The following is a 16,700-nucleotide window of genomic DNA, read 5'->3' as shown; positions in this document are numbered from 1 at the left end:
CACTAGGGGACATCTCTGGGAGCACTGCTCTTGCCATTCTCTCTGCTGAAGGATTCTCTGTGGGTTTGTGGGGGGCAAAGCACTGAGCTTGGAAAGAGCTGCTGAAGCCAAAATTGGTGAAATGGAAAGCCTGTGTGGTGCAGACCTGCCAGCTCTCACATTCCTGGCTGATAAAGCACCATGTTTGTCTCTATGAATGTGCTGGGGGAATGATGCCTCTATAGCTTCTGACAGTGATGAGTTGCTGTGTGTTGGTGTGTTGGTGCTCTCTCACTGCCATGCAATGTGCTCCTCTCCCTCATCTGTCCCCTCCAGTCTGCCAAACTGTTGGTTTGGGCAGGAACACTCCCTTTTGGTCCAGTTCACATCCTACCTTGCAAAATCAGAAATTGGTGGGTTTAGGCACTAGGACAATGCAAAAATAGCACTGTTTGTAATAACAGTATTGATGGGGTTTTGTCCTCCTGGTGAAGAAGCTTCCAGTTTTCCCAAACAGCACATGCCAGACTTGCACCGAGCTGGGTTTTTTTATAGGCACAACTTGTAGTGTGTGAAAATGGACTTTGTATCCATATCTTGGGGTTGCAAGAGCAGGGGATGATGCAAGGTTTAGACAAGCTGGATTCAGAGTCAGGTTAACCCTGTGCTGAAAGGGTTTGGTCATTAAATCACTAATAACCCTTTGACATGCACTGAGATATCCCTAATGCAGACAACTTACATCTCCAAGCTCCCAAAAGCCAAGGTTGTTGAAGATGCAGTTTTGCACATGTACATTTTTACAGAAGCAATTCAGTGATTTTCTGTAGATGTTGCCTTTGGTTCTGGCGTCTGCTGGGGAATATGTGTGCTGGAAGAGATTTCCTGAAACTGCAATTCTGATAGAAAACACACTTCCCCTAAAAATGAAGTTATGGAATTCCTGGCATACTTTCCCTTTGACAATTTGCATTAATTCATAAGGGTAAATACACTTACCATTTCAATGCAAAAAAAATACCTTTGATGACTCCTGCAGGCAGAATGAGTGGAATGTGATATGGATGGAAAATACTCTTATCTGCAGGAAGCAACTATTACCCCATGGATAAAGTCAGTAACGCTGATTATCGTGTTGTTTCAGGAGGACAAAAAGTGTTTCATATGTGACTCTGAGGATCCCTTCCACGATACTCTCAATCCTGACAGTCATCGCATCGAAAACGTCGTCACTACGTTCGCTCCAAACCGTCTGAAGCTCTGGTGGCAGTCAGAAAATGGTATGGGGTTTGTCCAGGGCTGGGACCTGTCTTCCCTGCTTTTGTTTAAGGGTACCAGTGGGTCTGCTGTTACCTCTAGCCTGGTGATTACTGCTCTGGGAAGGTTCATGCTGTGTGAGGAGGGCTGAGTAAAACTGATTTGCTTTTGTGTGCCCTGAAACAGTCCTCAATCCATAGCGAATCCCCCTCAGCCCTCCAGGGGTGTTGGAAGGAGGTGTCTCAGCACTTTGCAAGAATCCTTTCCTAAAGGGAAGAGTTTCCCACGTTGGCCTCTGCTCTCCCTCAAGTCTGGGCAGGAGGAGCAGAACAGCCTTCCAGGAGTAAATATCCCGGGGAGGTGCTGCCAAGGAAGCGCCGCAGGGTTTCCCCACACTGCTGGGCTGAGGGAAGCTGTGGAGCTTTGGGTGCAGAGCTGGGAGCTGTCTCCCTGCCTGCAGCCCTCCTGTTTCCCTTTCCTACCCCAGGAGAATAAATCTGGGGTTATCTCTTACCCTGCAAGTCGCCTTCTCCCTCCTGAATTCCTGTGTCCCTGTGCCAGACAATAAAATGAACTCCATTAAATAAGCCAACATGTTAAAAGAAATATTGCGTGTTAGTTTGGCAGGGGTTTTTGGGGGGCTTGTTCACATCTTTCCTCTGCCTGTTTTACTTCTCTGGTTCTGCTTCTGGCATGCCTTCCTACACAAAACAAGGCATCAAAGCTTTTCAAACAGCACTCCTACCCTCAAGCCCTAAAGCCAGCAAGACAGGGTGGGATGTCTGCAAATTCGTTGGCAGTAGCTGTCTTGCTGTATAGAAAAAAAAGGTCATATTTGTAACAGTTTTGCTGCCTGGTAAAGAAAGGTTTTCACTAAATTCTCTTTAACCATTTAGATCAGCCTGGCAAGCCACTTGCCTCCAGCAGTTCTCTTCTAGTGTTCCAAATAATTCATGTTTTTTGCAACAGGCTTGGCAGCATTCACACAGAAAAGTTCTTAGCGCATAAGGTCATGAAAATGTCCTTCAACAATAAAAAACAAATGATTCTTTCTGTCCAATTCATGTTTTCTTCTATTCAGACATACAGCAGAAGGGACCATTCCTTCATGCTCCACATAATGTTGCAGCTGGTTGAAAATTTAAGTGCTTTATTGTTTTATTATTTTCATTTCTTACCCTTTCTCCCCTCTGTAAATCTTGATTTTATTTTTTAGTTCTAACTACAGTACAATTAGTATCCAGCTGTTTTGAGAGGTCTTTTCTCAAGGCAAAATATTATTTGTAGCTGTTTTTCTTCCTTTCTGTGTAGAGCCCTTGCCTGGAGGTAGTCGTACTTGCTTTTCACCCGTTTCCTTGTGATTGCAAAGCAGGGCTGTGATAGTTGCTTGAGGAATATCTCAAAACCAGGTTGTAAAAGAACTTTTCCTGCGGACAGGGGAGGGAAAAATGGTGAGGAATGGCCCCCAGCAGCCATTGGTGAGATTTGGGATGTTAGGGCTGCAGAAAGAAGCTCACGTGTCTGTTGCTGCCAGATGGGCTGAGTGTGTGAAGAGTGGGGTCAGGGCACAGGTCTGGGGCTCAGCATCTCCAGCTGTGCCAGCCTCTGGGTGCTTTGGTGCTAGGCCCCAGCCCACAGCAGTCCCAGCCTTGCCCTGCAAGGTGATGCCAGCCATGCTGTGCAGGCTGAAATAGCAGCAGTGCACACTCATGCTTTGGGTGTAGCTTGTTTGGTGCCCATGGTGCACAGGAATCCCATCTGTGATTCACTCTTCAGCAGATTCTCCCTGTACCTCAGGAATGCTCTAACCCTTTTTTAACAACACAGCTAAATGGTAGAGTCTGTGCAAACAGACTGAAGAGCTTTGTAAGAACTTAGATACTGGCAGAGGTCCTTGTTTGCTGCATGTCTTCTTTTCTCTGCCCCTGCAGGTTTGGAAAACGTGACCATCCAGCTGAACCTGGAGGCTGAGTTTCATTTCACTCATCTCATTATGACCTTCAAGGTAAGGAAGTCACAGCCTTTGCCTGAGCCCTAAAACAAGGAAATGAGAAGTCTAAGACTACTCCACATCTATTTGATATTTGGGATTTGGGCTTTGCCTGAGCTGTTTTGCCTGATTTTTTTTTTTGGAGCTGCTAGCCATTAACCCCTGCTGAAGTCATGCAGAAAGGCTGAGTTGTGACTTGTGTTTGAACTCCAGTGAGGCTGCAGAAGGAGTGATACTGAAGCTGGGGTTGATGTCTGTGTCTTTCTCTGGCAGTTGTGTTCTAGGAGATCATTAGCTAAATCATATAGTAGCAAGGATATTTTTCCTAAAAAAAACTTGGCCATGGTATCAGTTTTCATTTGGCAAATGGGAAGGTCTTCAGGAAGAAGGAACATCTGTACACAAAGTGTCTTTGTTTCTTTAAAAACAGATGTCTTGGAATGGCACATTCTGTCCTGTACATCCTAAATCACAGGCAAGTGCTAGTGGCAGCCTTGGGCTGAAGTCTCAGGGGCTACAGTTCCTGAAGGGCCAATTCCCAGCTCTTCCCATGTGGCCAAATTGATCTCTTCATTTTCACTCATCAGCTTTCTAGGAGAGCTGTTTCCTCTTTCCTGTGACATGGACTAGGGCTTCTCCCCCCACCTCAGGGGGGTGGCTGAGGAGGAAGGCTATCCTTTCTGCTGGACCCAGGAGTGATGCACCCCCAAAGGCTCCTGACCCAATATGGGCACTACAACCACTGTACCCCAGTTCTGGGACTTGATCTGCTGTCAGGGGGAAGAGTGGAGGGGGAAAGATAGTTTTGATGATGATTTGTTGACTTTGTTTGTGTGGTGGACACTTCACCTGCCTTACCTCTGGGTTGTTACATTCTTTTGTTGAGTGAGATACCACTTTCTAAGTTGGATGATATTTTCTGCCAGGAAGCAGAGAGAAAATTTCTTTCCAGTTGCAACTGAAATATTTTTGTGTTTGGATCTGGGAGAGCCTCCTCTGAATGCATAAAACTAATGAAGAGACTGTTGGCATTTCTTGCTAGGTGCAGGCCCAGGTGTTAAATGATTATTTGCTTTTTGAAAGGCAGTGCATAAATTGAAAAATGATATTTTTTAGGTCAGAGGGATTAAAAATCTTTTCAAAATCTCATCAGCTGGTAGTTCTAGACTTAAATATGTGTAGGTGAGAAGGACAGTGGTTTGTGTGAAGTAAATACAGCCTGCCAGAGTCTGGGCAAGATCAGCTGGAGGAGGATCACTGGGAACTGGGGGAGTCAAATGCAGCAGGAGTGGATGAATCTGAACCTCTCAGTTTCCTTAAAGAAGAAGGTTTTCTTATTGCAGCACAGAGGATGACTGACACTGAATATCAGAGACTCTGCAAAAGGTCATGGGGTCAGACAAAGAGAGGTGGGCAATCCCAGGGCTTCTCTGAGCAGCAGAGCAAGACCTTCTAGGCATCAGAGCTGGATGGGAAGTACTTGACAGTGGCCTCCTGGTCCCTGGGGCAGGAGAGGAGGCCCATCAGGTCCTTTGTAAAGGATTAGGCAAGGGGATATAGCAAGGAAGAAGGCTGTGCTGGAAAAAATCTTTTTGTCTCCCCGAAGCCTTGCTTTAATTCTCATTTTTCAGAAAGAATTTGGAATCCAAAAACCTTCCAAGTTTGCTTATTTATTGTAAGCATGTTTAAGCACTTGGCCACTGAACTCTGTCTTTTGAAGATGGGTAGTCTGTAATTTGATGTGTGTTATTTCAAATATCTGCCTCGGAGCAGAAAGTGGGATATCATCAGAAAAATACTTCCAATATTTCCAAATATTGGAAATAGTGCAGGGAGAGATTAAAATCCAGCTATGTGAATTGCTCGTGTTAACAAACTCTCACTGTAAATGCAAGTAACAATTAACCAAATAAAATCTCTTTTGTTTTTCTTGCTATTAGACATTCCGTCCTGCTGCAATGTTGATTGAGAGATCATCTGACTTTGGAGAGACGTGGCAAGTTTATAGGTATTTTGCATATGACTGTGAGAGCTCATTTCCTGGGATTTCAACTGGACCCATGAAGAAAGTTGATGATATAATCTGTGATTCCCGATACTCTGACATTGAGCCTTCAACAGAGGGAGAGGTCAGAGGCAATTTTTTCCAATATGTTTACTGTGTAGGCTTCTTCCTTACCAATTCAGGTTCTCTTATTTCTAATGCTGAATCTTTCACTGTTTGGTCTTTCATCCAGGTAATATATCGTGTTTTAGATCCTGCGTTTCGAATTGAAGATCCATACAGTCCAAGGATTCAAAGTATGTATGCAGTTACCTTTCAGGCTCGTTTGAAAGCATTTCAGTACTTACTTTCTTCTCAAAAACTGTAAGCCACAAAAAAAAGTTATGCATTAGCCCCAAAAGCAGGTATGAAGTCATATGGCTCCTTTTCCTGACTCAGACAGTGATGTGCTGAGAAATAACGATCAGTGTTGTCAACTCTTACACACATCATTGTAGCAGTTGGTCCTTTTCTTAACTGAACAGGCATTTCTTTTCATTAAAGACCCTCTCTCCCCAAAATACATTCACTTGCCAAGGGAAACCTTGGAATGTGATCCTGTAATAGTTCAGTATTCAGCAAACAGAGAAACAGAACTACATGGGTCCTTATATCATTGTGGATTTTTAGCTAAAATCAATGGGATCGTGTTTTATTTTTCAGAACACAGAGTCAGCACTTTGGAACAGTTGGCCATGGTAACACTGCATGGCTGGACCATGCAGATCTGGTCATAAACCACAACTTAGTGTAGTGTTCATGTGTGGTCATGGCAATCCATGAGTGCAAAGGTGGAGAGAGCTGTTGCTCTGCAGGGCTCAAAGAGAAACCTTCTGAGACATTTGGCCTGAGGGAACTGCAGTACTTGGCCTTAAGCTTGACCTCCATTTTAATGTGCATTCTCAGTTTCAGTTTGTGTCCTTCAGTGTAAAGCTAACTGGAGCAAAAGGAAATATCTGAAGTAGAGGAGTGTCTGCTGGTTCCTCTACCAGTTTCATGGCTTTTTTAAACCAACGTTTTAAAGGAGAAACTGTGTTCATGGGTTTGAAGGACTTTTTCAAGCCTAGTTCAAGGCTCTAAGAAATTATCCAGGATTCACAATATCAAAGTGAGCATGTAGACTGAATTAATTACTGCAATATTGTCTTCCCATGGATTATCCCTCAAGAACTTCTTTGTATTTGGTCAGCAATGGGGTGTTGCTTCTTTCCATAAAATGTAACTAATTATATTTGCTAGGAAAGTTGGGTGTATGCAAAATAAGAATTATTTGTGTCTTTGTTTCCAACTAAGACTTTTTCCAAAAGGCTTGTAACCCTTAAAGGTCCTGCTCCACTTGTCAGCAGTTTCTTCATAGCAAGTCCTTGTCCATCTTACATTTTAAAGACCCAAAGAACCAAGGTTTTATCAGTGGTGCTGTTCTGTGTGCCTTTAATATTTGTGTTTGTGCCTGTACATGTCTACAATGAAATAGACTAGTACTTTAATTAAGCTTAAACCTGCCCATAGGAAATGTGCTTGGGAAGTCACTCCTGACTTCCTCCCATTCACTACAATATCTGGTAAATAATTCCAAAATGGGTTTTGTGGATCTTTTGGGTTGCTTTTTTTATTATTTTTTTTTTGTGTGTCCCCTGCAGACCTGTTAAAAATCACAAATCTGAGAGTCAAATTTGTCAAGCTGCACACACTGGGAGATAACCTCTTGGACTCCAGGATGGAGATCCGAGAGAAGTACTACTATGCCATCTACGACATGGTGGTTCGTGGGAACTGTTTCTGCTATGGACATGCCAGTGAGTGTGCACCAGTGGAGGGCTTAGATGAGGAAGTGGAAGGAATGGTAAATATTCACACTTTTTTTTGCATCAAGTTGTTCCTGTCTGTGCCTCTTTTAAGTCATTTGAACTGAAATTTAAAGGTGACACTCTTCATTTTCAAACAAGAAAGCAGTAGTAAGTATTCCTCCTCTGTAAACATATCTGTCATTATTGGTGTTAATCAAACACTGAGCTCTCAGATTAGGTGGAAATTGTTTCAACATTCCTTTTCTAATGATGTTAAAGAGCTGATGAAATGAAAAGACAGGAATGCAGAAAGGGAGTGTAACCTTATGGGGCAGAGACAGGTGTGGGGTTGACCTTGGGTGTGTGGGGTTGATCTGGTTACCCTAAAATTGAAGCAAATAGAGGCATCAAAAGATGAAACATCTTTGTGAATCAAAGGTGACCTATGTTTGTATCAGTCATTACCTGCTGAGAAGTGCAGGCTGTAGTCCTAATTAACACAGTCCCTGAAGGAAAATCCTGATTGCCTCCATGGTGTGCTGCTGCACGAGTGCCAGATCCCTTCTGGGGTTTGTTTTTCCCCATGATTTTTGCCTGACAAGCAGTAATAGCACCCCTGTTAATGAGTGAGTTATTAACTGGGTGGAAATGTGGAGACGTACGGAGAGGTCGTGTGGGTTGTCCAGGGACTGCAGGATGCCGTTGCACCAGGTATGCTCCATTGCCCTGAGCTTTTGGTCAGTGTCTCCACTCAAGATTTGCTTTTAACATCATGGTTTCAGTGCTGGTAGTCCCTGTTGTCTGTGGCAGCAGCTGTCACACGGTTACTGTTGGTCTACTTGGTGCTTGTTCTGTACACGTTGAAGGTGAAGTCTGTGGTTGGTGGATAAACCCCATCCAAACTGTCTCTTGTCTTTGCTTTGAGAACCAAGGCAGGACTGGAAAGGGCTACTGATCTGATATGACTAGATGCATGTAAATAGCTAATTAACAGCTAATAAACAGCTAACTTTTTGGTCCAAGAGGCTTTTGTGCTTGTTGAGGTGGAACTGTGTGATCCTTGTTTATGTCTGAAAACATTTATTCAGGCATTGGTTCCAGTAAGGAAAGAAGGACCAATTTATATTAGGACATCCATACCTTGGCAGGTAAAGGATGCTCCTATGGTCTTCCTACATGGATTAAAGTCTCCAAGAGTATATCCATTACGTACTAGCTATATTTTGCATTCATTGGAGAATGTTGGGTTTTTTCTCCTTTATAACCAACTCTTTCTTTTTTTCAATGACAGGTCCATGGGCACTGCATGTGCAGACACAATACCAAAGGACTGAACTGTGAACAGTGTTTGGATTTCTACCATGACTTACCCTGGCGCCCAGCCGAGGGTCGCAACAGCAACGCCTGCAAAAGTGAGTTGGAGTGAAATGCAGACCTGGATGTAGTGTGAGCATTCCATGCTGTCACTGGGGAACTCGTGACAGTATATAAAATCCTCCGTGTTCTTTGTTTGACACTAATGTGTCTTTTCTGCAGACTTGTATCTCCCCCAGGACCAGGCTCTTACTTTGCTTTCTGTCTTTGTCACAGAGTGCAACTGCAACGGCCACTCCAGCCAGTGCCACTTCGACATGGCTGTGTACATGACCACAGGGAACACCAGTGGGGGAGTGTGTGATGACTGCCAGCACAACACTGTGGGACACAACTGTGAGCAGTGCAAACCCTTCTACTTCCAGCACCCAGAGCGAGATCTGCGCGACCCCGACGTCTGCGAACGTGAGTGTGGCCCCACTCCTCAGGGTGGGGATGGCCTGGAGATCCTGGAGGGAAGGTGGTTGTCGTGGAGGTTTTGAGTTGGCCTGACTGGGTTTTGTTTTCTCTTTGAGAATCTGGAAATTTACCTCGTCGTTACGTGTCCAACTCACATCGTGTCTAATAACTTGCAGGAGGGATACCATCTTTCTACGCAGCAGCTGAGTTTAAATAATTTGGTGTGAGTCTTGGCCTTTCATTTTGTAGCAGCTAATAAAACATGTGCCATGCTTCTTCCTTAGCTTGCAACTGTGACCCAGCTGGCTCCCAGAATGGTGGCATCTGCGACCGCTACACCGATTTCTCCACTGGCCTCATTGCTGGACAGTGCCGTTGTAAATTGTTCGTCGAGGGGGAGCGTTGTGACCTCTGCAAAGAAGGTTTCTATGGCCTGAGTGCCGATGACCCAGCGGGTTGTCAGTGTGAGTAGAAACATATGTTCCTTTACATGAGATCAAAAGCTCTTTGAGGAGCCGCTAGAGCTGGGAGAAGTCGGTTTGTGGGGTGGGTTTTTTCCTTTGTTTCAAGTTTCTGCTAAAGAAAAAACATTCTTGTAGATTTGCTGTAGGTTGGAGTCCACCAGCCCTTAAAACTCAGTTTCCCAGCTGATCCTTGTAGTGTATTCAATGGAAATAGCAAAATCCTTCTTGTTTTCAATTATAAGTTTCTTAAGCCAGAGAAGTTTTACTGGGATGGGTGGTAGGCAAAGTGTGCAATTAATTTCTCTCCTGGAGAATTCAGGGAAAAGATTTAATGTGTATATTTAAGTTGAATACTGTCTGAAATATAACTCCAGTCCTGTCTTTTGATCTGCCTTTTTGCATTTCCCAATCTAGCTTGTGCATGCAATCCTCTGGGTACCCACCCCGGGGGGAATCCTTGTGATTCCGAGACAGGAAACTGCTATTGTAAGCGGCTGGTGACAGGAAAGCAGTGCAATCAATGCCTGGTAAGTACTTTACCATAAAATAGATTAGGGGACTGGTGTGAGGGAGGCTGGAGTGTGGAAAGTGTGGAGCAAAGTGTTGTCTCTGACTGTGAGCTGTGTGCTTGGGGTTCAGGCTGGAGTGTGCACCTCAGGATGGCAGGAGCTGTGAAGCGTGTCGTGTTACAGGGAGCTGGGATGTGTGTCAAGGCAGACAAGAGCAGTTGAATTCCTGACATCATAAGGAGTGAGACACTGGGATACCTCTAGTGGTTGCCCTGTGAAGATGAGGGATCTGGGGCAGTTCTGCTGAAGTCCTCACTGGGGTGAAATAAAAAAATGGTCAGAGAAGCAGTGTTACCCAAGAAATTGCTTCCTATACAGGTCATTATTTTAGGCAGGGATTATTTCATGCACATACATTTCCATGTAGTGTTTATGCATGCCGGAGTGTTATAGAAACACGCTGTCAGATAACTGGATGTGTTTGTACAAACACTGACAGACTCTTATCTAGCAGTGGACTACATGGAAAAGCTAAACAAATTTGTCTGTCTAATCAGCAAATTGCAGAGCAGCAGCCCTGCAAGGACAGTGCCCTGCACAAGCACCCACCACCCCACATGTGGCTCTCTAGCCCTTGAGATGGTCAGCAAGGTGGGAGGAGAGCAGGTGGGGAAGTGGTGTTGGTTGTGAGGAAAGACCCAGAACCAGGATTCATGGATCGAGGGAGCGGTTTGGTATAGCTTATGATGGGTATTTAAAAATGTGCCTTTGGGTTAGATGAGATTAAATCTGCACCAGGTTACAGCACTGGTGATGTTTTCTCCTGCAGCCTGAGCACTGGGGCCTGAGCAACGACATGGATGGATGTCGTCCGTGTGACTGTGACCAGGGAGGAGCACTGAATAACAAGTGAGTCTCAGCCCAGTTACCTTCCTGTAATCATTTACCCTAGGGAGTTTCATGTTGTTTACAGCCACAACATACAGGGCTCAGTGTGCTCTGGACCATCTTTCTGCTCCAGAAAGTGGCAGGTCTCGATTGCAGCAAGGGTTGACAGAGGCATCCATGTCTTTTCTGTGCTGAGCAACCTCTGTTTGTGCCACTGGTGAAAGTGAACTGTTTCTACTGCAGCTCTGTCTTTGGTCAGCCAGGGTGGGAGCCAGCCATGGGTTGAGCTCTGCCTTGGCCGTAACCCAGGGTATGGTCCATGTCAAAGCTTTGCTCTCACAGGATGAAAGCAGCAACTGGGCAGTGACATGGACAGGAAGGCTGGTTCTTGCTTTGCTCCCAAACTGGTACCTTGACCAGTCTGTCTACCCACCAGTGCTGGGGGAAGCACACTAGCTCCACGGTACTGCTCTGTTGCCCCAGTGATGCTGGGGCATGGGATGTGGACCTGGAAGGGCATGCTCACCAGGGAGGTGGAGATTTTCTAGAGAAAAGTGTAGGTTTTGAATACAGATCCATCAGTAGCAGCATGGAAAGACCTGGCTTAGATGCCTGGTCACAGGGGTGCTGGGTAGCCAGACTGCTCCTCTGACCAGAGCAGTTTTCTCTGTGTTAGGTGCACATCCAACCCTAGGCTTGTCAGCAGCAACATGTTCCTTCACACATTTCCCCTCCTCCTGCCTCCTTCCCTCCAGGAACCCTTTAAAGTATCTTGCTTTTGTCTAAGGCCACAGAATTTTCCCAGGGAGGTCAACAAACTGTTTCCCACTGGAGTCCATGGGAACACAAGGGGAGTTTGGGACTGGTTTTGGTGTGACTCCTGTAGGTTGTCACAGCCTACAGACAGCCCATCTACATCAGGGATTGCTGTGGGAATGTCCCTTGGGCCATATCTCCTCTCTGCTCCCGAGTGAATTATTAGCCCTTGGCAGACAGCAGTGTGGATGTTAGGGATTATTGCCTCCCCCGTGCTTGCTCTCTGCACACAGATGGGTTACACTGCACAGCTCAGAACTGCTGCCCCAGCACAGCTGCTTCCAGGGGTTTGGGGTAATGGCCCAGCCTGTTTCCCATGCTCTGAGCCCAGCGATTGCAAAACCATGTGGGGACGTAAGGGAATGGGATGTGCAGCATCCTGCACAGGCAGGAGCAGCTGTGCTTTCCTCGACCACAGGAGAGCTGCAAAGCCCAGCTCTGGCTTCTGACTCTGCTCTTTAACGTCATCAGGGAGGGGGAGCTTTGCCCTCCTCAAGGCTCCTCTCCTCAGCTGCTGAACTGATGCCTCCTGGCTCCTGCTCAGGGTGTGGGATGCAGCTCAGGGTGTGTGGGATGCAGCGTCTGGGGCAGCTGCACCTCGCCCAAAATTCATCCCTGTGATGTGACCCAGGTGGTGGAGTCGTTGCCATCCCTAGAGGGGAAACTTCCCAGCTGCTCTCCTAGGACAGCTAAGGCACTTCTGGCTTCTCAAAGTGAACATTTAAGTAAATCTCTGCAGTTTCAAAAACAGTTTAAGTTGAAAGTTTCTCTTTGAATGGGAGCTTGAGAAACCTGGAGGTTTTCCATGGAAACCTGAGGCATTTTAATTTAGAAAATGTTTCTAAATCTCATTCAGCTTTAAAGAAAGAGATGTATTTGGTGGACCAAAAAGACTTCTATGAAAAGGTGTGACTGGGCACATGCCAAAATACAATGTGCTCAAGGCCAAAAAGACTTCTATGAAAAGGTGTGATGGGCACGTGCCAAAATACAATGTGCTCAAGGGTTCTTCAGAATGCAAGGCAGACACTCTGGGGACAATAAAAGGCAATTTGGGGATAGAGCTGTATTGAGGAAAGAAAATGGCTCATTATGAAGGAAGGGGAGCTCTGTATGTCACCCTGGACAGACCTTCTGCATTACCAGGTGATGGCCCTGTCTGTCCCACATCACTGGCTGTGTCCATCCTACTCTGAAGCAGCCAGGTATGGTTTTCCCCCATGCGTAGGTGCTGGTGAGTGATCTCTTGGGATGTGCTTTGCTGCATGTGAGAGCAGCTCGACATCCCAGGGCATGCAGGGTCATGCTGTTCTTGCTCTGCCTGAGTCCACGCAAACAGACATGCTGCTTGTGTGGCTTGGAAGCCCTGAGCCAGAGGCTGCCCTTGGCTTGCAGGACAGACATGCCTCTTGGCTGTGTCAGTGGTAGCAATTCCCAGAACTGCTGCCTGGCCCCAGGGAGCCACCTGCATCCATAGCATGAAAATCTCTTGCCATCCAAACAGAGGAAACCGTGTGCAAACTGCTCACTGGAGGTGGTCCATGGCCCATGCTCACTTCCAGCCTGAGCCTAGGTGTTGTTCAGGAGAGTGATAGTTGTGTTGAACCAAGGCTGCACCAGCGACGGTGCTGCCGTTTCAGGAGTGCAGATGGCCCAGCTCAGAGCCCAAGGACATCTCCAGTCTAGACACAGCCATGTTCAGAACCACTTCTCCTCTGTCAGTTAAAATGCCAAAGGAAAAGATAGCTCTAGTCCTGCCTTGGATTAGCCAAGATGTGTTATAAATTCACTGCTCTTCCCTTTTAGCTGCTCAAGTGAATCTGGCCAATGCGAGTGTCGGCCCCACATGTTTGGACGTCAGTGCAACCAGGTGGAGCCTGGTTATTACTTCATCTCACTTGATCATTACCTCTACGAGGCAGAGGAAGCCAACTTGGGTCCCGTGAGTAGCAGTTTTAGTGGGCTGGTGTGTCTGCAGAGGTGTGGGAAATTTGCTTCACCAGTTGGATGTTGGAAGCGTCTGTTTCATACCCTGAGTGTTTTGCAATTAAAATGTGGAAAACACAAAACTGAATTGTATCAGGAAACCATTAACCTGTAGCTCTTCAGTCTTAGAATCAATAAATAATGTAACTGGGGGGGAGGAACTACCATTTTTCTTTTTAAACCTGTTTCTTTGATCATGGCTGTACAGTTAGTTTCCTGTCAGCATCCCCCTCCATACCCCACTGCATCCACACCCACCACACACACTTCTACTCCTCTTATCTCAAGAGTGGTAGGACACAGACAGGGCTCTTCTCTTTGGGGCCACTGGAACTGGGAGGGAACAAAGCATGCATTTAGGCACATTTCCACAGCTTTTATGGTTTATGTACATCAGTGACATTTCTTTTATTAATGACTAAAACCACAGTTGATTGTGCAAACAACTGATTTTCTAAGTTAGGTTGCCTCTAGCTTGTTTTGCCTGCTGGCATGGTACAGCAAGGTCTCTGGCTCTTTCTGTTCTCCACCACACAGCTTTGCTTTCTATTCATTAACAGCAGTGAGGTGATTACATCAATTACTTTTGCCTCCAGCAAGGAGTCAGGGAGATGGAGATAATGGTTTCTCTAAAGCAGCAGATCCTTGTCTGCCTGCAACTGGGTCCTAATTTATTTATTTTAGGCAAAATGCAGCCACTTTGCAGGGTTTTTTCAGTTTTTCAGTTTTGAAAACTTCAGAACAAACAATTAAAAAACCCAGCAATATTGAAAAGCTTTCTCACAAATCCAATGGTAGAATAAAACTCTGAATTCCCAGGTAAGGGCCCAGCAAAAGACAAAAGGAGGTGGCACAGAGTCGCAGGGATTTGCAGGTGGTGCCAACCATGCTCCTCACAGCTGTGTGCCCTTGCTCACGTCCCTCCTGCCATCCTTGCTGGGGAGCTCTGGCCTTTGTGACTTGCAGCCAGGGTCTCTTCAAAGAGTGTGAGAACACATAAGGGGACATCCTGAAGTGATATGTATAGGGAGAGACATTTCCTTACATTTTTATCCCTTTCTACTGAAGCAGCTTCCTTAGGAATGCACAGGATGTTGTTCTATGGAGAGAACTATTTGTGGATACAGATATATTTGAAACAGGAAATTTGAGCACCACACATTTCCATTTTCTGTTACCCTTTTCCTCTTCTTTGCTTTATATAAAGAGTACCAGATAAAAACCTGTCACCTCAGACCCAAGGGAGTGACCATGTATTGATTTGGCTATTAAATACCTATCGATGATTAGGACCTCTGTTATTCAGTGACACTCAACTCATGACAGCTTTGATCTGCTTTTCAAATGTTATTCTGAGCAGTGGTTTGGTTTGGGGCAGCCCATGGTAGTCGGGAAGCAATTAGCACTCACCTTGGGCAGTTAATGATGTGCCACTGCAGTTAATCCTACTGCTACAAGTATAGTGTGGAAGTCCTGACAGTGAACAAGATGTCATAGCTCAGGGATTTGTTACTCACAGCAAGTTTTTACATTTAATTCTGCACCATAACAGAGAAATGGGCGAAGAGTTGTGCAGTCTTGTTTTATTTTATGTCTCTTGCTTTTTATATCTTGTTAAGTGGAAGGGCAATGGCATGAGTGTGCATGGGTTTAAAAAAGACTCTGTTGTCTGGGATGCAAACAGTGGATGCTGCAATCCACAAGTCATCCATCAGCAGAACTCATCCCTTCACACACGCCCGTGGGGCTTGCACATTGAATGTATCAGTACAGAAATATCTGTTCCCTGTTTTGTAGGGAGTGAATATAATCGAGCGCCAGTACACACCAGACCGCACACCATCATGGACAGGCATTGGATTTGTGAGGGTCCCTGAGGGGGCATACCTGGAATTCTACATCGACAACATTCCTTACTCCATGGAGTATGATATCCTGATCCGCTACGAGCCACAGGTAGGTGTGTGAGTATGGAAATTGGTGTCTGTCGTGGTGCACAAACTGACAGGAGCCTGGCACTTCAGGGAGTCATCAGGGCTCAAAGACAAGGATGGGGATCCTCAGTTAAATGTCTGAGATGTGCAAATATCCATTATGTTAACTATTTCTAGTAGTATTTCCTTTGTGGTTTCTTTCAATATTGTGTTGTTTCAGTACCTGTTTAATGATCAAATTGAAAAGTGACATCTTTTGGAATTGTATTGGAATTGTATTGCTTTGTATTGGAAATTAATTGGAATTGTACTGGAAAAGTGACATCTCCTGTCAGGACAGATTTGAGTATAAATTTGGCATTGGCCAGATGGCCTTCTAATGGGTGGAAATGCTGTTATCATAGGATCATAGAATCTTAGGGGTTGGAATGAACCTTACAGATCATCTAGTCCCAACCCCCTGCCCTGGGCAGGGACACCTCCCACTAGATCAGGTTGTTCAAGGCTCATCCAACCTGGCTGTGAACACTGCCAGGGTTGGGGCATCTACTACTTCCCTGGGCAACATGTTCCAATGTCTAACCACCCTTACAGTAGAAAACCTCTTCCTATTATCTGACCTAAACTAACCCTCCTTCATTGCCCCATAGTCCCAACCCCCTGCCCTGGGCAGGGACACCTCCCACTAGATCAGGTTGTTCAAGGCTCATCCAACCTGGCTGTGAACACTGCCAGGGTTGGGGCATCTACTACTTCCCTGGGCAACATGTTCCAATGTCTAACCACCCTTACAGTAGAAAACCTCTTCCTATTATCTGACCTAAACTAACCCTCCTTCATTGCCCCATGTCCTGTCACTGCAGTTTGTAACATCCCTCTCCACTCCAGCTCCTTTGTAGCCCCTTCAGATACTGGAAGGTTGCTCTGAGGTCTCCACACAACCTTTTCTTCTCCAGGCTGAACAGCCCCAACTCCCTCAGCTTGTCTCCACAGGGGAGATGCTCCAGTCCTCTTAGCAACTCTGTGGCCTCATCTGAACCTGCTCCAACAGTTCCATGTCCTTATGCAGTCCCCACCCACCCTTCTCTCCTCCAGGCTGAACAGCCCCAACTCCCTCAGCCTGTCCTCACAGGGAGATGCTCCAGTCCTCTTAGCAACTCTGTGGCTTCATCTGAACCTGCTCCAACAGTTCCATGTCCTTATGCACCTAGGAGACAAATTGTAGATGCTGAATGCCTGCAGCCAAGAGTTTGCAAGCAGTTGGCTTTGACTG

The 16,700-nt window shown here is 45.8% G+C and overlaps 1 protein-coding gene across 1 annotated transcript in view; it reads left to right on the top strand.

Moving 5' to 3' along the window:
- Window positions 1-1,066: 1,066 nt before the first annotated feature.
- LOC103805892 (laminin subunit beta-1-like) overlaps window positions 1,067-16,700 on the top strand; it is a gene marked incomplete at both ends in the record, with an annotated part of 17,933 nt that continues 2,299 nt past the window's right edge. The window contains 12 exons of the mRNA XM_009078555.1: window positions 1,067-1,259; window positions 3,168-3,241; window positions 5,167-5,355; window positions 5,464-5,527; window positions 6,911-7,113; window positions 8,349-8,469; window positions 8,648-8,836; window positions 9,115-9,294; window positions 9,709-9,821; window positions 10,633-10,712; window positions 13,314-13,449; window positions 15,291-15,449. Of these exons, the coding sequence (XP_009076803.1) occupies window positions 1,067-1,259; window positions 3,168-3,241; window positions 5,167-5,355; window positions 5,464-5,527; window positions 6,911-7,113; window positions 8,349-8,469; window positions 8,648-8,836; window positions 9,115-9,294; window positions 9,709-9,821; window positions 10,633-10,712; window positions 13,314-13,449; window positions 15,291-15,449 (1,701 nt within the window). The remainder of the gene's footprint in view (window positions 1,260-3,167; window positions 3,242-5,166; window positions 5,356-5,463; window positions 5,528-6,910; window positions 7,114-8,348; window positions 8,470-8,647; window positions 8,837-9,114; window positions 9,295-9,708; window positions 9,822-10,632; window positions 10,713-13,313; window positions 13,450-15,290; window positions 15,450-16,700) is intronic.

This window comes from Acanthisitta chloris, unplaced genomic scaffold (genome assembly GCF_000695815.1).
Source record: "Acanthisitta chloris isolate BGI_N310 unplaced genomic scaffold, ASM69581v1 scaffold26847, whole genome shotgun sequence".
In the NCBI taxonomy this organism is placed as follows: domain Eukaryota; kingdom Metazoa; phylum Chordata; class Aves; order Passeriformes; family Acanthisittidae; genus Acanthisitta; species Acanthisitta chloris.
Note: the sequence above shows the minus strand (reverse complement) of the source record. Positions and strands in the feature narration are given on the sequence as shown.